At 36.1% G+C, this 25,740-nt stretch overlaps 1 protein-coding gene across 1 annotated transcript; it reads right to left on the bottom strand.

The window, feature by feature from the left end:
* Positions 1-15,152: 15,152 nt before the first annotated feature.
* Positions 15,153-21,551, bottom strand: LOC123249574 (protein phosphatase 1 regulatory subunit 7-like). Its single transcript, XM_044678640.1, has 2 exons — positions 21,537-21,551; positions 15,153-16,043 (listed from the first exon to the last, which is right to left on the bottom strand). The coding sequence occupies exons 1-2, from the start codon at positions 21,549-21,551 to the stop codon at positions 15,153-15,155; spliced, it is 906 nt and encodes a 301-aa protein (XP_044534575.1).
* Positions 21,552-25,740: the final 4,189 nt, after the last annotated feature.

The following is a 25,740-nucleotide window of genomic DNA, read 5'->3' as shown; positions in this document are numbered from 1 at the left end:
CACCAAGAGAAACTAGAACAACTAAGAAAAATCGCATAATTTATACTGCATAAAATGTTGTATGGGAGTGGGAGGGAAAGAATACAAATATAAGGAGAGGAAGAGTACTAATAGATAATACTTAAACCTTACTTTCAGTGGAACCAATTCTGAGAGAGATGAATATCTAGATCCACTGGGGTATTGAATTCTATCTTACTCTTCAGGGAAGTAGAGAGGGAAAAACCAAGAAGGGGAGTGGTCAAAGGAGTAAAAAAAAAGGGAGGGAAAGGGAGAGGGAAGTGAATTTAATAAACCTTAAAAGAAAATAAGAGTGTAATAAGAAGGGAGGGGGTTTGAAGGGAAGTAAAATAAGAGTGAGGATTAGGTGGACTGATTAAAAGCAAAACACTGGGATAGAAGGAAATAGTGAAAAAAGAAAGGCCAGGACTAGGAGAGGAAATCAAAATGATGGGGAATATACATATGGTAATCATAAATCAGAATGTGAATGGGATGAATTCACCCATAAAATGAAAGCAAATAGCAGAGTGGATCAGAAAACAAAACCCAACTGTATGTTTTCTACAAGAAATACACACGAGGCAGGTAGATAAACACAGTGTGAAGGTAAGAGGCTAGAAAAAAATCTGTTGGGCATCAACTGAGAAAAAGAAGGCAGGAGTTGGAATCATGATATCTGATAAAGTCAAAGTAAAAATAGATCTGGGTAAAAGAGATAGGAAAGGTAATTGTATCCTGATAAAAGGCAGTATAGGCAATGAGGAAATATCAGTACTCAACATGCATGCACAAAATGATATAACATTTAAATTTTTAAAGGAAAAACTATTGGAGCTGTAAATAGCTTTTGCAAATAAACATTTTACATAATAAATAGCTTTTGCCAATAGCCATCTTGTGCCAACTGTAGCAGATTTTAGAATTCTCAAAACAGGCATGAGGCAGTGGAAGACTGTTGTAGCACCCCTATAAATAGGAGATCACCCTAAGGCAAAGGGACTCAGTTGTGAGTTAGGTGGGTCTCAAAGGGAGGAAGGGGGAAAACTCTCCAGCCAAACCAAGAAGCTTCCCCACAGATTTGTGTTAGCTGTCTCATTTTAGGAATTGGCTACTTAGGTCAATTGTTCAATACTGAAATCTGAATTATATTTGATCATCATTAATGGCCACATTCATCAAAACCATCAAGAAAGTTATCTCTGAAGATCAACAGATGTTTATAATAAGCCAAGTTTAATTCAGCTATTAGACCAAAGTTGCCAATCCAGTGTGGCAGAATTCTGTTAAAGGCTTTTCCCTAAGGGGATCTGCCTAGCTGATTATCAATTAGTTTTTAGTTTAGTTTAATCCATTTAAACCTCTATACTCACCCATCAATCATTGATCCACACTCCCTCAAGATATTACTATTACATTTAGATTAAGATGGTTACCTGTTGCTAAGATCTTGTTTCTAGTCTAGTCAATCATCTCCAAGAAGAATTCTCAGTGTCTACTCTGATAGTTGGTCTTGATTCCTTGGTGGAGGAGGATTTCTCAGGCTAATTATCAACTCTTGCCTGAGATTAACTCCAAATCAATTCAAGGTCATTTGTATCAATTTGCAGTCAGATCAATATAATGAATAATCCATCAAGAAGATATTAAGATTTATTTTCTCAAAGAAACAGTGGTTTAAGCCTGTTTGCAGTGGGTAATTCTAACAGTGTCAGCCTTATGACTCTCCCCAGAGGGAAGTGCTGTCTAGCTGCTGAATAGAGAGCAGTCATTTGAATATTATCCCTACAGAGGTTAAGGAGGAAATAGGTAGTAAAACTATATGAGTGGGAGACCTGAATCTACCTCTATTAGATCTCCATGAATCAAACCAAAAAATAAACAAAAAAGAGGCAAGAGATATGATTTAAATCTTGGAAAAATTGGAGTTAATAGATATATGGAGAAAAATAAATAGAGAAAAAAAGGAATACACCTTCTTTTAAGCAGAACATGGCAAATTCATAAAGATTGACCATGTACTAGGGCATAAAAACATGGCAAAGAAATGCAAAAAAGCAGAAATAATGAACTCAAACTTTTCAGATCATAATGCAATAAAATAATAATTAGTAAGGGTACATGAAAAGGCAAATGAAAAGTTAATTGAAAAGTAAATAATATGATTCTCCACAATCAGTTACTTAGAAGACTGTTAATTATTGAAATGAATAAGATCTATACTACATAGCCAGCATCTAGATGTTGTCTAGCCAGGATCTAGCTGGAGTCTAGTCATCGACGTCTAGACTCCAGCTTGAAGCCAGCTAGAAGAAGCCTAGATGACTGGCTAGATGACTGGTCTAGATGCTGGCTGGACAATGGCTAGATGATGGGGAGAAAACTGGGAGACTGGGAGACAGGGATAGGGGGAGAGGGCTGGCTTTGAAACCAGGCAGATTTGTGTTCAAGTTCCCCTTCTAAGAGTATTGACCATAAAGGGGACCTTTCTCTGTGGACTAAGCAATCTAAAAGTTGATAAGTTACAGACAAGCTGCCAGCCCCAATAGTTTTAAAGATATTAAAATAGGCAATGAGGAGACCAAGCTATCACTCTTTACAGATGGTATGATGGTCTACTTAAAGAATCCTAGAGAATCAACTAAAAAGCTAGTGGAAATAATCAACAACTCTAGCAAAGTTGCAGGTTACAAAATAAAACCACATAAATCATCAGCATTTCTATATATTTCCATCACATCCCAGAAGCAAGAGTTAGAAAGAGAAATTCCATTTAAAAATCACCCTAGACCATATAAAATACTTAGGAATCTATCTACCAAAACAAACACAGGAATTATATGAAAACAACTACAAAACACTTTCTACACAATTAAGGCTAGGTATAAACAATTGGAAAAACAATTTAACATATCTATTCTCCAAATATTAAATAAACATTTAAAGAAAAAATAAATACATAAAAATAAAATAAATTAATAAATCCTCCAACTATATGCAAGGGAAATAGCATTCCTTGGTTCTTTTGTGTCTCTTGTAGTTACAGTGCTTTGGTTGTTAAGGGAATTTCAGCTGTTAACACCAGTGTCTCCTTCAATCAGGTATCAGAGAAATAATTTCTAGAGAGTCAAAGAGCATGTTCACTTTGCAAAGCTTGTTCTTATATTTCTTGACCTTTTACCAGGCAGCAGAAATAAGGGATTCTATAGTCAATAGATGTATCTCTGAGCTCATGAGGTAGTCTATTCCACACATTTCCTTTAATAGAAATACCCTTTACAACAATCTATAAAATGAGTCATTCATTCATTCTTTACTTGAAGGAGAATTCTTTGCCTAACTAGCCAATATACTTTTCAAAAACCTAGCTGTGACAGATATCCTTATATGCAGCTGTAAACTATTTCTTTAATTTCCACTCATTGCTCTAACTTTTGTCCATTGGAAATAAGCAGAACCTCTCATACTAGATTTCCTTTAGAAATTTTGAACTTAACATATCCAAAACTGAACTTATCTTCTCTCCCACCCCCGAAAACTAAATTCCATATTAATATTGAGAGTATTCCCCTCTTCACAATCACCCAGGTTTGTTACCTAAGTGTAATATTTGAACTTTTACTCTAACTCTTCATATCCACTATCTTGCTAAGTTTTATTAATTTTCAATTGTAACATACTTTGTAAATATACAATGCTAACTTGACTTTGTGTGAATGGAATTAGCTCACCCTAATTCATTTGTTCAGACTCTAGCCACCAGGAATAATGTCACCCCACCCAACTTAGAGTTAAGTTGGGAAGGGAAGATCTGTTACCCACACATGATAATAAGTAACAAATCAGAAACAATGGACTGCCCTTTGAGCAGTCCAAAACAGTGTCAAGGCTGCCATTTGTCCACTTGAAATTGGAGGTGGATGCAGGAAGTGACAAAAGATGCTATCTTTTATATATGATGGTAATTTCCTGTGGAGACAGTTGGCACTTTGAACTTGTTGTTGAAGGATCTCTGGTGAGACCTCAGACTGCTTCCCTTTGAATTGTCACATGGGTAAGTTAGGTTGACTCTCTTTCTCTTCCCTTGGCGTTTCTGGAGGCTTTAGCCTTAAGGAGGCCTCTCTTCTTAAAGGAGCCCTTGTGGCTAGAAGCCTTGTTTAATTAAACTCTGTACCACTATGCTGGGGCCTCTAAATACCTACCTCATTTGGACCTCGAATCCAGGCCAGAGTTTCTCTCTCTCAACTTCCCTATCTTCAACCTTCTTAATTGTAAATAAACCACCATAAAAGTCTTCCTGAATTGGGTCTATTTTATTTTGAAATCAAGTTAATCTATTTCTGGTAACCATACATTAAATATCTAGTTTTCCCCTCTTACAACTTCTTGATCTGATCATGCACTGATACATGACATCATTATTATAAAATATTTAAAACTGTCATACCTTTCCTCAGTCTTCACTTGTAGATCATGAACTTTGAAATGTTCTCTAAAATGTTCTCTAAAAGAACACTGCAACATGAAGGACACCAGTGAACACTTCAGCACATCTCAAAATTCTCAAACCCTTCAGAGCTAGTTAACTTTTTATTAATACCTTCTTTTGTAGATTCTCCAATTTTTTACATAAATTGAGATTTATTCACCTTTTCTGATATGTATTTATACACAGCATAAAGGTCTTCAATATTTTGCACATTCCAAAATATGTACTAGAGCTCTTAGCAATGCATCACAAAAACAGTGCTTCTTACCTTCAAGGTGTTTATCCTATTTAATACTGACCTTGTGAACATCTCCCATAATTCCCTTTATCTCTATCTTTCAGTACTTTTCACATACTTCTCTGAAGCCATTCTACTAGCTTGTCTAGTCACATTTCATATTGTACTTCCAAAGATAGAGCCAAAATTGCCTTATAATTTTGTACTTTTCAAAGGCATAGTCATTGTCCTTATGTGGTCTCAGTAGTACTTTGAATACAGCTGGCTTTCAAAATATGTTTTCGTATAGATCTACAGTTCTTTTTGGTTTCTATGAAGTGTCTTTTGAGCTGGTGGAGAGAGAATAGACAGAGGTCTGTCACCAAGGACAGTCTATTTAGATCAAAGTGTTTTATAAAAGTGGGTGGGGACGATAAGCTTATGTATCTGTGCATCTTCAACCAAAGGCAGAGTTGATCAGTCTACTCTGAATATCAATCATAGCTCAGCCCTGCATAGTGTCTGCAAGATCCATTTCTTTTACAAGAACATACTCCCTGGCTTATCACTTGGATACTGATTCCAAGCAGCATAATGATTTTAAACAGTTCAAAGAGGAATGAGCAAGTCTCTCAGTCAAGCTAAATAGACTTCTTCTTCCTTGTAGAAAGCTGTCAAGACTTGTTCACACCTAGTCAACAAAGGAAAATGTGCTCAAATTTGATAGGTTTTTTCAGTCAGAGAAGCTTATTACTTACTTTGGTGGATTAGGGTGCTTTGATTTATTTACACAATACATGTTATACATCAAATAGATAGTAGTACCTCCTTTTAATATAACATACACTACCCACCTTTGCAAACTTAAATGCCAATTCATGAATAAAACATAACCCTAAAAAGTCCTGTTTTATATTAGTATTATCTCTGTTTATGTCCCTGAAGGGTAGGTATTGGATTTTCATAGAAACTCTGTATCTTTTCCAAAACCTGGTATAGTTTTCTGTGAACAGGAGACATTTATTCAATGCTCTTCAAATACTTATTTTTGTAATTGTTGCTGATGCTATTGTTCAGTACCTTATTCTCTTATATCATCCTGATGTCGTCAGTCCCAAGTTAAGTTCTCTTCCAATATCCTATTCTCCTCTATTTACCTTTTATCTATGCATTCTAAAGCTACATCTTTGCTATTAAACCACAGAAAACAAGTGTAAAGTTGAAAATACCTTGTACCTCCTTTAAAACTACATTACCCATATTTCCTTAAGCCTTTTCCTATTGGTTGTGAGTTAAAACTACATTACCCAAACTCCTTTCCACCATACCCATAATTCCTTTAGCCTTTTCCTATTGCTTGTGGTTTTTCCCGGCTGTTTTTGATATGGTGATGGTGGGTGTGGTGTCTGGGTTTTTTTGGAGAGAAGGCACCTTGGTGAAGGGTGAGTTAGGATTCTTCCCCAGGGCTTTAAATAAAAATCCTTATAAATATCATACTTTGGAGGCATTGAATACAAATTTCAATCTTTACACAAAGAATGGCTAGATCATGCTTTTTTCCAAAAAAGTACTTTGGTTCTAGCTCTGTACATACTTATATTCTTTTGTATCTTTCTTAGTAAATAGTGGACTCTACCTCAAGAATTCCGCAGCTTGCCTCATATATATGGAGAACATGAGACTGCACTGATCTTGTCAATCTTTTTCTAGCATGGAACTTCATTTTAGTAATGTTTTGTATTAATCCATTTGGCCACTCCCCCACCCCATGTGAGTTTTCTAGCCTGTCCTAGTCATTTTCAAAAGAGGAACACAGCGTGGGGCAGAAAAAAACATGCTATTGTGCCACATCCCCTTCTAGTTTCTAAGCCAAATTCTTAAGCTAACCCTGGGTTCCTGGCTGAGAGAGACAGTTGCAACTAGGGATTTTTCTTCACAGGAAGGGGACTCCTCTGCCATTTTTTTTGAGGGCACATAACCCAAATCGTTGGATTTGAGATTTTTTTTTCTCTCTTCTGACACAAAACAGCAGGGATAGCCAGTCCTCCATATGCAAATACACTAGTGTTCTCCCTCGAGGTTGTGCCCTTTTTAATATTCTGTAAATAAAATCCATTCTGCTTTTTTTTTTTTTTTTTTTTTTGAGGAATAATGCTCAAACAGCTTCCATTTCCACGGAGTCTTATCAAGCTCAAGCAGCTCAAGGTTTTGGAGTGTCTTTTCTTACTACTGTTCCTGGTCTTTGCACCTACCTTGACTAATCTTAAATTTCAGAGGGGAGATTTATCTTCCTATACCCCATCTTTATTTTGGTCTGCCCAGCCTCTGTCGCATACCCATTATGAGACTTGTCCACACTATGCCCAGTGTGTGTATGAGGAATTCCAGATGGGTGGCAAAAGAAATGCAAATGGATAAAAATATAGGAGAGAGGAAGGAACCTTTAATGAGATCTAGAAGTTTATTAATGTTAAATTGTTGAGTTTTGCTTCCCCTCCAAATAGTGAAGAAGTCAATTGGAATTGAAGAAAAGGACTTTTGACTTTAATGCCTCTGTCCCTGTCATACTTACTTTGTTGATTGTTTTAAGATTTAATTTTTTAAAGTTCATATATATTAATCTAATTAATATCTTTCTTTTATACTGAATTATTTTACGCTAATAATTTTTGCCTATTAGATATATTCTGTAATATTATTTGTACCTTTCCCCTATGACTGTACTGAAGAACATATTATTTTAAAAGCCCATAGTCATATTATACAAACCCTTTTCCCTATTAAAAAACAAACAAACAAATAAACATAACTCCTTATGTATGCTGGATTTGTCACCTGATCCATCAAGGTCACATATCGCTTATATAGCCTTTTTATTGCTTTTGGTCTTTGTTAATTGTCACATAGATGATGATGGATTGACTCCATCAAAACAGTTACAATTGCATACAACCTTTGGAGAACTTAGTGACTTAATCATTTAAATTGTAATTTTAAGGAGTCTTTAGACAAGATATTTAGATATCTTGTTGCTTTTTTCAATAGCTCTGACTAATCATTTTGCCTGCCTCTGAGTTCTTTGTAACAAGAGGTAAAGGGTCCATTTAGTAGCTGATGTGATTATTATATATTCCCCACCTCTACATTTATAAAAATGTAATGAATAAGACATATAATAGTCTCATAGTGTGAAAATATGGAGCAGGGCACCAGGAATGTAAAAATATAATCTAAATGGTTGTGGGTACACACACTGGGTTGAAGGAGAGATAAGACCAGGATAGGGAGACCAGAGTATACAACTAAGCTGCTGCTACCTGACAAAAATTGCTTTTGGCCAACTGTCACCACTAGGCCAAAGTCCTTGAAACCAACAGGCAAGATAAAAGGTTTTAACAGTTTTAAATATGAGAAACTAAAAGGATGGGATAGGGGATTCTACACTAAAACCTAATGGCAAAACCACTGGGCAAGGGGGAGGACTTAACTTCTCTAATACTAATTGACCTAGGCCAGGTTGGGCATAAAGGAGCTGTTCTGGAGTCTCTGGGGGGGGGGCTGTTTCAAACCTGGTTCCAGCCAGGTTTGACCAGCACAGCTAAAAGGCCTGTGAGTGGCTTTGATGGTTTCTCACGGTAATCCACAGATGATCTCAGGATGCCAAAAGCCAAGGTGGTCCAAGGTATCTAAGCAGAGAGGATGTGCTTGGGATGCTGTCCACCAGATCCCAAACTCCTCCTCCCCTTGGAGCTGCTCTGTAGTTCTTTTCCACCTGCTAGATGCCACCACCACTCAGGATCCCAGGGAATTCAGGATGCTGGGTGTCCTTAACTCTGAGATTTCCCAAGGCTAACAACAGTTTGTGCCAACAACTAATGGAGTCTCTCTCAAAGCACAAGCAACTTCCTGCTCCTTCATTCCATCTTGGAATGCTCTAGTCCTTCCTGCTAGGTCCACCTTAATACTTAATTAATTACCAACTAATATTCCTCACAACATAGTGGAGTACCTGGAAAGGTGTTCCTAGGGGCATGGTTCCCCTGGATTGCTCCCAAGAAGGAGCATTTTGTATGAAGCCTAAAGTAGCTTCTGCAAGATAGTTTTAACTCTTCAGCTTATTCTAACCTTCAACCAGAAGGATCTAGATTTCTTAGTGATGTTATAGACCCCTAAAAGTTTTCATCAACAGTACAGAGGTTTCTGTTTTTTCTAGGATTTTCTGCCAAATTTTGGAATAATGGCAATAATAGACTTTGTTAAAAATATCTTTGCCACGTTTGAAAGAATTGTTATATCTGTAAAATTGGTGACAAGTATCCATTAGTTCATAAGTTTTAAATGTCACACAACAAATGGCTATATAGAGACTCATATAATCCTACATAATAGTGGGTTTGTTTGTTATTGTCATTAACTGGACTATTGTGAGTTTGGGGTATTTTGGTACTTTTTTGAATGTGCATTATCTAATGTACTACTGTTTTATAAAACTTGCTACTTTGTGAAAATCATCTGCGCTCACACATAGTCATAGTCAAGTTCAAAAGGAAATGTCTCAAAAAAATAAATAAATAAATAAACAAACAAACAAATAAATAAATAAATAAAAAGGAAATGGATCTCATTTTTTTGGTGTGATATACCTTTGTATTTTACCTCTCCTTGGCTGACACAATGTATCACTGATTATAACCTATATATTTTTGATTATTAAAACATTTTATTATTGTTTTTCTTCCTGCATATGCAATACAATATGTGAGTTTAATTCTTTCTCTCCTTCTTTGAATTTGAAGCACGTTACCAGTATTAAAAAGGTTTTTTAAATTTTTTTTTTATTTTGCACTAGGGTAATTTTAAAAATGTCCATTGACCCTGAGTCTAACTGCATGTCCCAAAGCTTTAGAGTATGGAAATAATGCCATTGATTGTTTTAAAAATTATGGGACTTTGCTTAATGATCTCTCTGATTCCAGGAGAAGAGAACACAAAAAAGTCACTGCACAGAGCAAAAGAAGCACAAAGCTAACCTACATAGTACCTATTAAACCCAAGTTGAAAGAAACCAATCCCAGGGGGACTGATGAAATTTTGAGTCAAGACAAATTTTGTGAGACTCAAGGTTGCAGCACCTAACATATGTTAAGATGTGGGACTCCTTGTACCATATTCCTTGTGAAATACTTTCTAACAAGCACATCATTTTGGCTGCCATTCTGGCTCCATAATCTAGTCCCTTTTCTGTCTTTCATAGTGGGGCAAACTTTTTGTAGTCCTGGCTACTGATTGGGTAAGTGTACAATTACATAAATCACTTTAATTGGGCCCTGTTATAAACCTGTTTTAGGTTTATTTTTCCTTTACTTAGATTTTTTAGACATAAAACTTTCATATTTTATATTTGATCCACAAGTTATTTTTTCTCTTTTACTGGGATTTTTTAATGTTTTTTATTTCTTCTGCCAATTGATTCATATACTTCATAATATAGCCATGCAGCCCTGAGTGATCCCTGTGTTTGTCACCATCCTCCACAGGGGGGATAGTATTGTTTCCTATAATGCAACATTTATATTTCTTTGAGAGTAATTTTAGGATAAGAAACTTGCTAACTTCCAGATTCCAGAAAGCTAACTGTTTGGAGAAGGCACCATGAGAATGCCTACAGAGACCACATATTGTACCAGAAGATCCAGAGTAAACTTTTGTATGTACTAAATTTAACTGTGGTGGGTTGAATGCATTTATTTTGAATGTATACTTTTATGCCAAAGGGTACTGCTTCCAAATTGACTTTTTATCAATGTAGCAATCATTTCCCTTTTATCCACAAATTATTGTAATTTCCCCTTAAAAACTTAATATTATATATGTACCTTTAATAAAAATCTTTAAAGTTTTAAGCTGATTATGCTTAAATGATCCCTTTAAGTGGACTGGTCTCCCAAAAGATCACAGTGGGGAATGCATTCATTAGAGAATTTTGTACCTTTGAACTATGTTACCCAGAATTCCTTCAATATTTCCCAGAATTCCTTTTGATCTCTCCACCACATTGCATGATCATATTTTATATAGTTTGGTATAATCACTTCCTCTTCTCTTTTTTTTCCTGAGTGTGGGAATGAGGAATGTGACTTTTTGCTCTAGCTTTTTTATGTTAGTTATCACTAATACATTTTATTAAATATAATACTTAGAATATTGGATATTAATTTTGTGACTCACACTTTTAATCTGAATGCTTTCTGCCACTTTCTTATTTTTTAAGAGGAAGAGCCCCCCAACTCTCGTATTTACATTTCTTGTATTATTATATATTATTACCCTTTATGCACTTTATTATAGCATCTAACTGGCCTTCTTGCTATTCCTTATAAAGGTCACTACATACCCTACACTTGTGTTTTTGTCTTGGCTTTTCTCCAAGTCTATACTAGGTTTCTTCCTCATCTCTACCTATTAGAGTCCCTGAATTCAAACTTCATTCAAGGGCCACTTTTTACATTGAACCTTCTTTGATCTCCTAAGCTGTTGGTGCTTAAAATATATATATATATATACATATATATATATATATATATATAAATTAACTAACTTTATATTGTCCATATATGTTTATATGTGCTTATACATGTATTCATATCTGGGCTAAAAGAGCTGCTTAATAAATGCTTCTTTATGGATTTATTGATTTCTACTTAGATAACTTTAAAAGTTTAAATAGTCCCTAGAAATATAACTTTTACAATGTGTCTTCATGTACAGATTATCTTCTATTTTTCTTTTTGTTTCTGATTTTTTAATCCCTTACCTTTTGTCTTAGTACCAGTTCTAAAAGAAGAATAGCAAGGCTTGGGAAATTGAGGTTAAGTGACTTGCCCAGAGTCATACAGCTAGGAAGTGTCTAAGGCCAGTTTTGGAACCAGCTTCTCTCAACTTCAGGCCGAGTGCTCTCTCCACTATGCTATCTAAATTATCTTCTTTTCCAGAATTTCCCATTAAAATATATTATACCAGAGTATAATTTATTTAATTTTTAGTGTTTTCATACCATCACAGTCTTTTAATAAAATCCTTTGTCCCTGAGTACATGGGGAAAGGCTCAGTTACGTATAGTGTCTGGAGCTCTTGGTCTATTGCCAACCAAAGTAACAAGAATTTATTTGGTACCATGTAGACAGATAGTTAGAACATTTGTTTAAAATTAAATCATTTTTGTACCTTTTAACCTTTCTTTTACACTCATTTCCCTTAGCACAATTATCTTCCTTCTAAGATCACCCCTAATTTAACTGGTATATATCTTGTTTGTACATAGTTGTCTGATGTTTCCCTCATTAGATTATGAGCTTCATAAGAAAGGACTACCCCCTCCCCCTTTCTTTCTATCTGCACTGTTTAACACAGTGCATGGCATATAGCTAGCTCGTAAGAAGTGCATGTTTACTTCATATTATTTACTCTGGCTTCTAAACTTTTAAAGTCCAAGAAGACTATAGTTGTCTCTGATGTATGCAAATCAAGCTTTGTCAGAAGAATTTTAGGATGAGAAATAAGCTTAAAGAGCATCTAGTCAACTCCTTTAACTTTGCAAGAAATGAAATGATTTTGCAAAGTAATATAGCAATTATGTGGCAGAACTAAATAACAAAATCAATGCCTACCTAAATCTGAACATGGTAGCTCCTTAATAAAACTTGGTTGAATTGAATAGAATTGTCATCTCAAGCAAAAAGATGCTCTCTTTGGTATTCCATCTTCTCCTCCCCATGCTTCACAGACCTCTACTAGGCAAGCTAATTGGAAGAAAATCCTTAAATCCTTTTGTATCAAAATTCTCTTGTATTCAAATATCTGGAAATTGAGGTAAACAAATTAAATGCCTAGTCCAAGGGCACACAACTAGTAAGTGTTTTAAGTGGAATTTCAAATCAGATCCTCCAGATTCCTCACCTACCTCTCTAGCCACTGTACCATCTGGTTGCTTCAGTAAGTCAATATTTGTATCAGATGATATATCTAAGATTTTTTCAAGCCCTTAACTTCTGTGATCCATATTAAGAGATAGAGAAAATTTCTCAGGTCATTAAATGAAGAGATTTGGTGGGGCATTAAAAGCTTTTCCCTATTTGTCCTCTTATTCCTAACTTCATAGTCTTTATATATTCTATTCACTCCATGCATTCAGCTGTCCACTCATAAATGACACTCCATTTCATCTCTGAGTTTTTGGACTGTCTATTTCTTATGCCTTGAATACACTCTTTTCCTTAACCTTTGCCATTTGGAATTGATTTCTAGTTTCCTTTAAAATAGTTCAAGTAGATTCTCTTTGAAGATGCCTTTCATGGTCCTCCCAACTGCCATGCCCATGCTCATTAAGGTTACTTTTCATTTACTCTGTATTTTTCTTTTAAGATATGATTCATATGTTGTGATCCACCATCCCACCTCCTCCTCAATACACATGACCCACTCCCATTTAAATATCAGTTCCTTTAGGGCAAGTACTACTTTTTCTTTTTCTTTCTAACTTCAGGGCTTAGCACCATGGCTGGCAGATAGGTTAGTGTTTAATCAGCATATATGATCATTGATAGACTGTGAGAGGATTCAGTCTTCCTTATCTTTATCTCAGCAAATGAAACAATCCACCCTGAATTATAAGGAGAAAATTCAGGAGTTATTATTCATTTATTTAATTTTAAAACTCACACAGGAACATCTGGGGACATTGCTCCATTTGAAAACTACTCCTGCTGATTACCTTTCAATTTACTAAGAGGTAACAAAGGAGGAACTAAATCACAGACTGAAGACCTTAAAAGTTTTTACAGCTCTGATAACAAGAGTCTTGAAACAGAAGAATTAGCAAGAGGCACTCTGCCCCTGAAACTTTTGCCTGGGACATTTGCTTAGAATAAAATAATGGAAGGCAAAAGAAGGAGGGAGAGCCATTAAAAATCCTCAAGTATTTTTACATTACCTGCCACTGGATGATGAGCTGTCAATTAGTATCAGAGCAAATAATAGCATAACACACACAAGTACCTTTGATGCTACCTGACAATTTTACCAGAGAATAATATTAGGAGGGAAGAGAAAAGAGTCTGTGTTCATCATCAGATTGCAGGTTATAGATTCAGAGATAGACATGACCTCAGGGTCCTATTTTCTTTGCTAATGAAGAAATTGATGATTAAAGAGAGGAATCTCAATAAAGGACTTGTGCAAAGTCAAAAAGGAAATGTATCCTAGGACAATAAATATGGCACTCTTCAATGTATTTCATTGCCTTTCCTTTCTATAAACCATGGCATATTACATGCATATCTTTTTATATGCTTCATAACTATTTCTGGGACCACATTAATACACAGTTGCTATATAAAGCTCTGATTTTAGTGCAGGCATAGACAAAACTGACAATCCTACACATATTTACATTGATTGTGGAGCTTTGTTGGTAGCAAAATCCTTGACATCAGCATTTCCTCCCTTTCCAAGTAGATATTTTTACTTGCCTACAGAAAATGTCAAAATGGCAATTTCCAAGTCACTTTGATTGATTGCCTGTGTCCTCTCTAACATGGGCTCTGGAATATTTCAAAATCTTTTTAGAGATGCTAAAGGGCATAATAATTAGCTTTCCCACAATATGGAGAGCTTTTTATCACTTGACATTTTTAATATGGTTAAGACATGCTGCTCTAAACAATTATGTGAAACTATGCTATAAAAGAATGAAGTAAATAGGACAAATCATATCAAAATATATAAACTGAGTAAAATTTGTCTTTAATGATTCTAGCATATTTGGAATTACTGTTTCCCTTGAGTGGTTGCATATTCATCTCTCTTTCTCCATTTCTTCTCTCATGGTTCCAGTTTATTGATGATAATTCCTCTTTGTCTTTGGTAAAAGTCTAATAAAATATTTTATTCTTTGATATGAATGACCAATAAATTTGAAAATTGTCTTTCCCTTCTCTATCATTTGTCTTAAGAAAAAAAAGAAGGAATGAATATTTATATAGCACCTATTTGGTGCTGAGCACTGGGTTAAGCACTTTACCAACATAATCTAATTTGATTACCCCAACAACCATGTGAGGTAGGTGCTTCTATTATCTTCTATTATATAATTGTGCACACTGAGGCAAACAAAGATTAAATGCTTGAGAAAGTATTTGAGGCTGGGTTTTATAAAGAGAGAATTGAATTCTCTTTGTTTAATTATTTATTTTTTTTGGGTGTTGCAAGATTTAATAATAATAACATCTCAAAACCAGTAAGAGGGTGTGTCATACACATTTATGTGATCAGTCAGTGGTTTTCTATTGGCCATTTGATTTGTAGATGTTGGTAAATTGGAAATTTCGGGAGCAAGAGGTGGATTAAAAACAAGTGGCAGGGGCACTGCTTTGAGGAGGGGAAGGAGATTTAGAACCGCACGAATGTGGCATCGATTTGCTGGATGGTAGGGAGGGCAAGCATGATTTTCCGTGGATACCAGGGGTCTTTCTGCAGAGGGTTCTGCTCCAAGTAAACTGTTTCGAGAAGCTTGGCCCCCTTTAATTCATCCAAGTCACTCCAGCTCTCAATGAGATTGTCATTCATCCAGAATTCTTGGAGTTCTGTGAGGTGGCTGATGTTTTCAATCTTTTTTATTCTATTTGATGCAATGTCCAGCATTATGAGTTTGTTATTGTTTTCCAGGCCCTCAATGACCTCAATACCATTGTGCCTGAGGTACAGTTCTCGAAGGTTCACCAGGTTCTGGAGGCCTTCAATTTTGGTTAGCCGGTTACTCTGCATGCTGAGCACAATTAGTTTGGTGAGGGCATCCAGGTTCTGGAGCTTGGTGATCTTATTCTTCCCCAAGAACAAACTGTCAAGGTTGGTCAAGCTGTCAATGTTTTCAATGGCCCAGATTCGGTTAGATCCAAGCTCTAGCATCTTTAGCTGCTGGAGATTACTGATGTTTTCGATTTTGTTGATTTTATTGTTTACCAGGAAGAGTTTCTTTAGACAAGTGAGCTGATCTATCCCTTCAATGTTTCGCAGAAGATTAAAAGAAATGTCTAAAGTCTCAAGCTCTGTCAATGCCTCCAGGTTCTCAATCTTTTTCATCTGGTTGTTGTAGAGGTCCAGCTCTCGAAGGCTCTGTAACTCTTCCAAGTTCTCAATACACTTTATTAGATTCTGACGGAGACAGAGGGTCTTCACTTTCTTCAGGACTTCAAACCCTTCAATTTTCCCAATTCGATAATGATTTAGATCAACATCCTCAGCATGTTCATCCAAGTGAACCGTTTCCATATCCACAGGGAGCTTGAGGCCTTCTCCTTCTAGGTTTCTGAGGTTCTGATCATCTTTCAGACTTTGCTGACTGATTTCTGAGACCAGATTTGCTCCATGTTTCTTTCCTTCTTCATCTCCCGACTCTTCAGACTTAACCTTTCTGACAATCTCCATCATCTCCTGCAACTGCTGCTGCAGCCCCGCACCGCGCCCCCTCCCCCCCCCATGCCATGTTGGTGGCTCTTCCCTTTTCCAGAAGCTGTCCTCTCTTTGTTTATTTTTAATGTAATCAATTAGCAACATTTAATTTAATCAATTAAGATTTTGAAATGCCTCTACTTAACACTTGGTAGGTCACTAGGCAAGAGAGTTCACAAGTCACTTACCCACCATGGGCAGTGCTAGGCAAACTGAGACCCTGTGATCTGTTCCTGTGAAGTGGGAGAGAGACAAAAAGTGACAGAAAAAGGACTATAAAAGACAAGACCAAGAAGATTGAGGGAGATTCCTTTTTTGGTTCTTTGTTGAGTAGACCCTATCTCTCTTTTGACGTTTCAGTGGGACACTCTCTTCATCTTGATGTCTGGTGAGATTCTTGGAGGTCTTAGCCTGTGAGCTGAAAGTTCTTGGCTAACTTTTCAGAGTCTCCTGGTTCTTTGAATTTCAGCTTCCTAATTAGGACTTTGGAATTCTGCTGAGACTCTCTTTTATATCTGCATTTGAGATTTGGAGGCCTTAAGATTAGGATTTAGGGTATTTGTACCTAGGTGATTTTTCTACCTCTTTCCTATATTTCCCACTTTAATATCTCTACCTTGTAAATAAAAGCTGCTTACAGTAATTTTGACTGGAGAAGTTAATTATTAATTAATTATAAAGCAACCATAATTCGATTATTTTAATTCTTATATTTAACCAAACCAATTCTAAATCTTAGAGTGAAATCTAGTTGTTCTGATTCTAGGACTAATGCTCTGTCCACTGATTCATCTAGTTTCCTCCATAAATCAGTATCAATGTTTTATCCCAGCAATGATGTGGCACTGGGCCTGGACTCAGGAAGACTCATCTTCTTGAGTTCAGATCTAGCCTCAGACACTTACTAACTATTTGACTGTGGGCAAGTCACTTAATACTGTTACCTCAGCTTCTTCATCTGTTAAATAAACTACAGAAGGAAATGGAAAATCACTCTAGCACTGCTGTCACAGTAACCCCAAATAGTCATAAAGAGTCAGACATGTCTAAAAATGACTAAGCAACAGCAAAAACACCTCTTCATGTAGAGTTAAAAATTTGTAAGAAGTAATTTTATTTTCCAGAAATAATAACATCTTTAGCATAATGGAAAGAATGCTGCTTGAGAAGTCAAAGGACCTGCGTACCAATCTCACCTTTTTTTACTTACTACTCTGTAACATTAGGTAATTCAATTTGCCACTTTGAAGTTCATTTTTCTCATCTGTAAAATGTGTCCTCTAAAGTTATTCCTGGCTCTAAATCCTCTATAAACTTTATGTCTTCATTTGTACAATAGGGATTATATCTGTTCCACTTTATCTTACAGGTTTATTATGAAGATCAAAGGGAATATTATTTTTAAAAACATTTAAAAGACTATGTCCAGGCAAGTTTAATACAAAACTTGGCAATGGGAGCCATATCTTCTATACCTATCACCTCATTTTATTGAGGAGGAATATGAGTTTCAGAGAAGGTAAGCTGCTTATACAGGATCACAAAGGAAGGTCATAACTGAGGTGCTACTTAAACTCAAGTCCCCTGATTCCAAATATTGCACCTTACTCTTCTGAATATTAATCGTGTATCAAAAATCTATAGGGCATACTAAAGGATAGAAAGTTAAATAAGAGACTGGGAGAATGATCCCAGTACTGAAGATGTCATAGGCACACCAATAATTATAACACAAATACAATATGAAAAATAAATATAAGCCATAGAAATTACTTTAATTTAAGTAGGAGTTATACAACTTTCACCCATTGAGAGGACAGGTCTCTTGGAAGAAATATCATTTAAAGTAGGCCTGGAAGGAGGATTATGTTCTCACCCAGAGAAGGAGAAGGGATAAAATATAAAATATAAAGAATATCATGAGCAAAAACTTGGGGATGGATGAAAATAATAATACATGCAGGGGATAGTAAACAGGAGTAGAAAACCCAGATTGATGAGATCATGGAGCATTTGAAGAGGAATAGTTTGAGGATGTGATGAAAGTTAATATATGCTTATATGGCATATGGGCAGTAGCCATTTTTTGGAAGACCTTGATAAAGACCTTAGGGAATTGTTTTAAGGCTAATGAGAGAATCTGACAAATTACAAAAAGCAAAGCACTATATTTTCTCTTAATGCTCTATAGATTTACAGTCCTCATGATAATGCCTTGGAATCCTCTCACTAATGATCAGATTTCAAAATTGAATATTTCTTCTTAGAATTTCATGTGTTTAGCCAGGAGTTATAAACAGTGACATTTAGTAATATTATTATTGACAGCTGCCTATTTTTCTTGGTCTAAGGCAGTATGGAGGGGGAAAAACATGCTATAATTCAGGAGTAGATTAAAATATTCTAGGACCCTAGGGTGCTAAGATTTACAATTCCACTTCAACTCCATTTCTCCTATCTGTAATAAAATGGGAGGTTTTCTGCTAGAGAAGAGTGGGATCCAAAGGCATCTTTAGTTCAGCTACCCTTGAGCGCCCCTTGATACTTAGTAGACTAATGTACCTATCAGATAATTTTGCACAACAGAAGTTCAAGTGAAGGGCTTGGACTCAGGTGTTAGTAGAACAGTCGCTGGATTTAAATTTAAAGGTTTGGGGTTCAAATTATAGTACCATAGATTTAAAATGAGAAGTCTTTAGAAGCAATGTAGAATCAAAGATATGGAGCTAGAAAGGAATTCAAAGGCTGTGTACCTAGTCGAACCCCCCAATATTACAAATAAAGCAACTGAAGTTTAGGAAAATTCAGGATTTATACACAAGTCACATAAGTATTAAGTTGTCAGAGGAAGGATTTGAACCCAGTTTTCTGATTCTGTGTGACTCTTTCTATTTACTATCCTGATGGTGCCTATTTATTATTTATTAGCTAGATAACTTTATTTTTTATTTATTGCCTATATGACTTATTTATTACCTGTATAACTTTAGGTAGGTCATTTCTTTGTTTTAATTTTGTATTAATTTGTTTTAAAATGAAGAGATTTAATTTAGTAATCTCCATGTTCCCTTTACCTCTAAAACTAAATATCCTATCAAAGAAAAGAATAAGGTATGGTTAATCATCACTAGTATAACATAAGAGAGTAGGTGTTTTAAATAACAAATATGAAATAAAAAGAGAACTATTCATAAGTTACCAAAACCCAATCAATGAGCAATTAATAAGTTCATTTAAATAAGAATAGAGTACAAGTTGTTGGGGACCTAGAGAATGCATAAAAGTCTCAACTTTACATAGTCTGCATGAATCTGATATGAGAATGATAATCCACTACATATACAAACTGAGGTGTTTTTTTATGTAACAGCAAAATTCTCTGACTCATTCTCCCATTCTTTTATAAGTGAGAGGGGCCTTTTGAAGGTTCTTAATTAAGAAATAAAGAAAGGGAAGAAGAAAGGCAGAGAGGAAGAAGAGAAGGAATGAGAGGGGGAAAACCATAAGGGAGTGAATCAGTCAGATAAATGTATGTTTCTATAGCCCAAACAACTGTAACTCATGTTTGAAGATCTAGGGGTACCCAACAGTTGGAAGTCATGTATACTATCAGTTCAAGTTCTCATTCTGATATTCTGCCAACTGTTAACTGGCAATATGCAATATATCATTTCAATTTTGTGGAGTGGAATTTGGGGGTGGGGGGTTGTTTCACCCATGAATCACTCTAATGAGCAGACAGGAGACTTGATAAGATGCTGGCAGAGAAAAACTTTTTTATTTGGAGAAAACAGTGGGCAGCAGAGAGGGAGGAGGAGGAGGGAAAGGTAAGGAAAAGGAACCCTGCCCCACAAAAGTGACTTGCTCAGTGCAAAAATGTCCTCTTTTCTTCTAGGCACAATCATAGAGTTTTATAATAATCCTGAGGCAAGATTCTCCAACTCCCCTCTATTTAATCCAGAGAAGGGGTGGTGGTGAGGTTCACAGTCTTTAGCATATGATTTTCAACAATACATACCCCTAAAGACCCCCATGATCAAGAAAAACCTGCGACTATCATGGGATTTTCAGCCTAGAGACAATAATGACAATTTTGAAACTCCATATTCTCTCTTCCTTCAGCTTATCTTATACATGACTTTCTTCCCAGGATATAGATAAACTGTTCTCAATATTTTTGAAAATAGATCAGGAAAACTAAAACTTTTATGGGGTGGCAGGTCAGTTTTAGACTACGGAATTGTAATATTAATACTAAGGGGTCTTGAAAATTGAAGTTAAAGCAAGCCAAATAGTACTCTGAGATTTACACACTGAATCTCATCCCACACAAATTTAACTAGTGAAAACCAATTAGCTTTAATGAAAAGGTATTTATCGTTATAATTAAAATTACTCTCAGAGATATAAAAATTTATAAATATTGATTGTGAAGAGAGAAAAAAAATAAGCCATCCACCTAGAAAATCTGTGAGCTCAGCTGTGTCTACCAAGGTTCCAAATTCCCTAACCACAACCATGTGGATCCAAGTCCCAAGTTCTTAGAGATCATAAGATTAGATAAGAGCTTACCAGAGGAAGAACTGGTTCCACAAGAAAAAATGGCAGAGTGTCTCACTTCTCTTGCTGGCTTTTTAAGCTTAGTCTATACTCTTCCTCTAAGATGTTTTTATTGACCAGGGTTTTGCTTAACCCTATCTTAGCAGACATGTCACATACAATAAGTTCATCTGGTCAGGAATCTTGCCTGCCATGATGGCAAATTAAAATATATGACTATGCTAGCCTACTTAGTGAAGTATATTTTTTTGGGAATTGGAGTCCCCTAAATATTTAATTCACACAATTGTGGTGATATAGCATGGGCAGAGATGCAAACATTTCACTTTAATACTTGGAGACATTCTCCCCTATAACATCTTATTTCTTTGAAAGAGTGGTATAGAGGAGAACATGCCCACAGACCTTTAGTTGTTAAACATAATGCACTTTCATCATAGAACATACTCCTCCTTTTTCTAACTCCTATCCCAGTTATACTTCCAAATCTGGCCCACTTATGGATGGTGTATTCTACAATTCTACTTCTGGGCTAATCCTAAAGGTTATTCCTAGTACCTTAGATGCTGGATTTTCTGATCAAAAAAGGTTCTTTTCCTGGACCTCCTGGCTACTAGCTCTTTTGACCTTGTGAAATTCACATGGCCACTTCCACTTCCAAATGTCTTCACTTAAAACAAGAAGAAATGCTAAGATATAAATCAGAGAGACTTGTCTTCATTTGCCACATGCTAGATGAGGAGGGCTTGAGGGCTCTTATGTTACTTCATTTTCTCTCATCTGATCAGCTTCTAGGAAGGAAGAGCCAAGCAGGGGATGACTAATAGCTTTTGAATATATCCCAATCCTAATTCCGCAGCCAATTAAAGGCTTTTTTCCCCCTTAATACTTGGTTAGCACACTTGATCTTATTATAGAATGTCTGTGGTTCTTCCAGTCAAAGGAGGAATTGTATCAGCAAATTAGCCTTACATTTTCATAGGCCTGATTCACATTTTAAGCTCTCTTTCTCTGTCTATGCTCTCTGTTCTGTCTCTGTCTCTGTTTCTGTCTGTGTCTCTGTTTCTGTCTCTGTCTCTGTCTCTATCTATCTATCTCTGTCTCTGTCTCTCTCTCTCTTTATGTCCCTCTCTCTGTCTCTCTCTCTCTCTCTGTCTCTCTCTCTCTCTCTCTCTCTCTCTCTCTCTCTCTCTCTCTCTCTCTCTCTCCCTCATTCCCTCCCTTTGCCTCTCTCTCCATCTCTCCGTCTCTCTGTCTCTCTGTCCCTCTCTCTTTCTTAACTTGAGTTCAAGTCTTTCCTCTGATATATTCTGGCTATTTGATCCTGGGCAAGATGTTTAACTTTTCAGTATTCTAAATCTCTTAGACTTAGATACAGAGAAGATATGGAGTTCTATTTGCAGGATTTTCCTTACTTAGAAGTTCCCTTTAGTCACAGTTCTAGTCCCAATCCACATATATTTTGGTAAATATACAAAAAGTACTTTCCTGACAGAAATCCTATGAAGTTGCTTCAGGTAGCTCAAGAATTATTTCCAATTTATAAATAAGAAAACTGAGACACATAGAAGTGAAATAATTTGATCAAGATGATGCAACTAGTTAAGTATCAAAAATCCAGAATCAAATCATTATCTTTCCTTACTTTCCATCCCCATTAAGCCCTTAGCTTTTTCTTTCTTTCATTTTTTTTCATGAGAAAAGAAATTTCTGGCTCCTTCATTTGCTATATCAAACTGGAAAGGGAGAGAGCTCTGAAACAACACATGAATTTGTATGTACACATCTATACACACATAATTATATATCATAGGGGGCAGCCGGGTGGCTCAGTGGTTTGAGAGCCAGGCCCAAACGGGAGGTCCTGGGTTCAAATCTGACCTCAGACACTTTTTAGCTGTGTGACCCTGGGCAAGTCTCTTAACCCCCATTGCCTAACCTTTTCCATTCTTCTGCCTTAGAACCAATATACAGTAATGATTCTAAGACAGAAGGAGAGGTTTTTTTTATTACATATTATACAAATGAATATATACAGATATGTAGCTGATTATATCATGCAAATATATAGTTAAATTTTTTATTATAATATTCAGATATTAGCATATGTCATTATACAAATATGCACAAAATATTTTGTGTGATGGAGAGCACAGTCAACTCAAGGAATTGAGCGTAGCTTTTGATTTGAATCTTTAAGGTAGCTATGGAGTCCATTAGACTGAGGCTAGAAGAAAGTGTTTAAGTATTTGGTAATAGCCTTTTCAAAGAATAGGAGAACTTCATTATCTGATCCAGAGAATATCGAGGAGGTAATTTTCATCATAATATAATGAGCATAAGGGGGTAACATGAAACCAAGCTAGAAAATTAGGCTGGAATAAGATTGTGAAGAATATTAATTGTCAAATAGAGAAGTTTCTATTTTATAGGTAACAAGCATCTAACTAATTTCTTAATTAGGAAATGAATAAAGGGAGGGGCAGTTGGAAAGAGGGCAGAAAAGCGAAGGGAGGAAACTATAAGGGAGTCAGTCAATCAGATAGATTTGTATTTCCACAGTTTAAGCAACTCACTCTTTTTATTTGAAATTTTTGCTTTGCTATCATAGAATTAAGTCCTCCTCAATTTGTGACTGCAGGGATCTTAAATCTGTATCTCAGCTTACTTGGTAAAGAATAGTGGACACCCTTTTCGTTCTTCAAACAACATATGACACATTTATTTCATCAAGCTCCAAAACTCTCATATCTTCATTTTGTATCAATTTCTAACCTAAATGAGTTGAACCTGAAATGTTCTTTAAAAAAAAGCCCTAAGAAAAACTTTCCATCTACCTAATTTCTCTCCAATTCTAGGCACTCAGAACAGTCTTCCCCTCACATTAGATCTGTGAAATGATGTTGCTGCATATTTTCACACCTAGTTGGTTACTTAACCATCTGTTCCTTCTGATAATGCAAGATAATAAAAGGGGGTGGGGTGGGCATCATTAGAAACTTTGAAAAAATGAAATATCAGCGGCGATGTTTTTATTTTTCTTCTAATTTCAGCAGTGGCTCATAAATCCTGAAGCAAATTTTTACTCTAATGCATGTGTAAAGGAGTTGACTGAAAGAAAGCTATAAGAATTCTTGCTGGAGGAATAATAAAAATGTAAAATGATATTTCTCCATGGGATGGGTCCTGAAACAATTATTTGAAAGGGGTGCAGGGAAGAAAGTATAGAAGACAGAACACTCAATTCTATAGATAAAATAAGTAATTTAGTAGTTCATATTTTTAAAAGTTGACACTTAATTTAACTCTCTTCAGCTTTGGAAAGAAGATTCCTCCAAAAATTATTTTGACAACACAGATATTCCTAAGAACAGTTTCCACATGCAAAATTCTCAAGTTCCTTTTTTTTTGCACTTTTTTAGAAAAATGTATTCTCATATTAAAAATCTCCTTTCCTCAGCAGTGAATTCCAACTTCCCCAATGAGTGTGTAATGTAGAAAATAATACTGCCATATTTCTTGGGGCGACCTGTCAAGTGTCCTCGTTGGAATGTTGACTGTGGCATAAGCCATAAGGCAGGTACCAACTGGCAGTTGGACCCAGAGTATATAAAGGCCTGGAGAACCACAGCTGGGGTTCATTTTCCTACTTCACTCCTCACCTTCTCTTCTATCCCTTGGGTGTGGGAACTGGGTGGATCAAGGGAGGTGGAACATGGAATATTTTAGTTTCCTAGGCCAGGCAGGGTTAAAGATAATTGCTGACCAAATAGGAACATCAATATGATATACCAATTATTCCTTATCAAGAGATTACTTTATATTTACCATCAAAGAGACCATTTTATTTCTGTCCCAGGGCTGGTCCCTTGGGTCAGCTGAAGATCAGAGCAAGGAGTTTATCAACATCCTGTATTTAGATCTAGAAGGCAGTAATAAACTAGTTTCATAGTTTTCCTAACCCACTCTCCAATCCCTTTTCCCTAACTAATTTATTCAATAAATCCTTAATTTAAGAACTAGTGTGTCCTACCTTCATCTTAGATCTAATTAGTGACTGCTTTTCCAGGTTCTAAGTGTGAGACAGAGTAACTCCATTACTGTTTAGGCAGGAAGCACCATACTTCCCTTCCTGTCTAATCTATCTACCAACCAATAGGAGTTACTTCCTCAGCCAGGTCAGAGGCTGAAGGAAAATCATCTTAAAGGGGTTTAGTCTTTACCAAGGGAAATTACACCAATCCCTTGGCTGACTTAGGCACTGGGTATTTGACTTTCCTACATTCAATACCTCCAGTCTACAGCTTGTGACTAGTCCATATTAGTTTCCTTATTGCTTTACAGCTTTACTAAGGACCATTACAGATTTGATCATAAACCCTCATTACAAGTGATATATTTATTCCATGATACTTATAGTTCTACCTGGGAAAAAGTACCCCTCTTTTACTATTTGAAAGTATTCAGGAAGAATAATTCTCTCTTCTCCTTTAATCTTCCCATGCTGCATGTCTTACAAAGAAAAGCTAAGTCTATATCTACTCCTCTATAAGGTATCTCTGTACTTTCACTATTTTTTTCAGTACAGATCAGGTTTGGTCCCGAAGTTGCAGATATTTGCAAAAATTCCTTTAAAATTTCACTACTCGTGATTTTGCTTTACCTCATTCCTTCAGCTTTCAGAATATCCCAGGAACGCATTATCTCCCATTGTTTTATCTCATTACTTTGGGGTCATGTTGTTCACTGATCTACATGGTTCCTTCCTGTTCATGGATATCTGGATTCATTGTTGCATGAACAAAATCTGAGCTGATATCCCAAACAAGGGCAGGGCACACTTTAGAGGGTCATACAAGACCCTACTCTCTCTCCCACAGCAAGGCCTCAACTGACCTCAAGCCTCTACCAAGATGCCATCCCTGGGGCTCATGAAAAGTGAGACTCCACCCCCAGTACAGGCCAAGCA

The sequence above is a fragment of the Gracilinanus agilis genome, chromosome 5 (assembly GCF_016433145.1).
Source record: "Gracilinanus agilis isolate LMUSP501 chromosome 5, AgileGrace, whole genome shotgun sequence".
NCBI classification, from domain to species: Eukaryota; Metazoa; Chordata; class Mammalia; order Didelphimorphia; family Didelphidae; genus Gracilinanus; species Gracilinanus agilis.
Note: the sequence above shows the minus strand (reverse complement) of the source record. Positions and strands in the feature narration are given on the sequence as shown.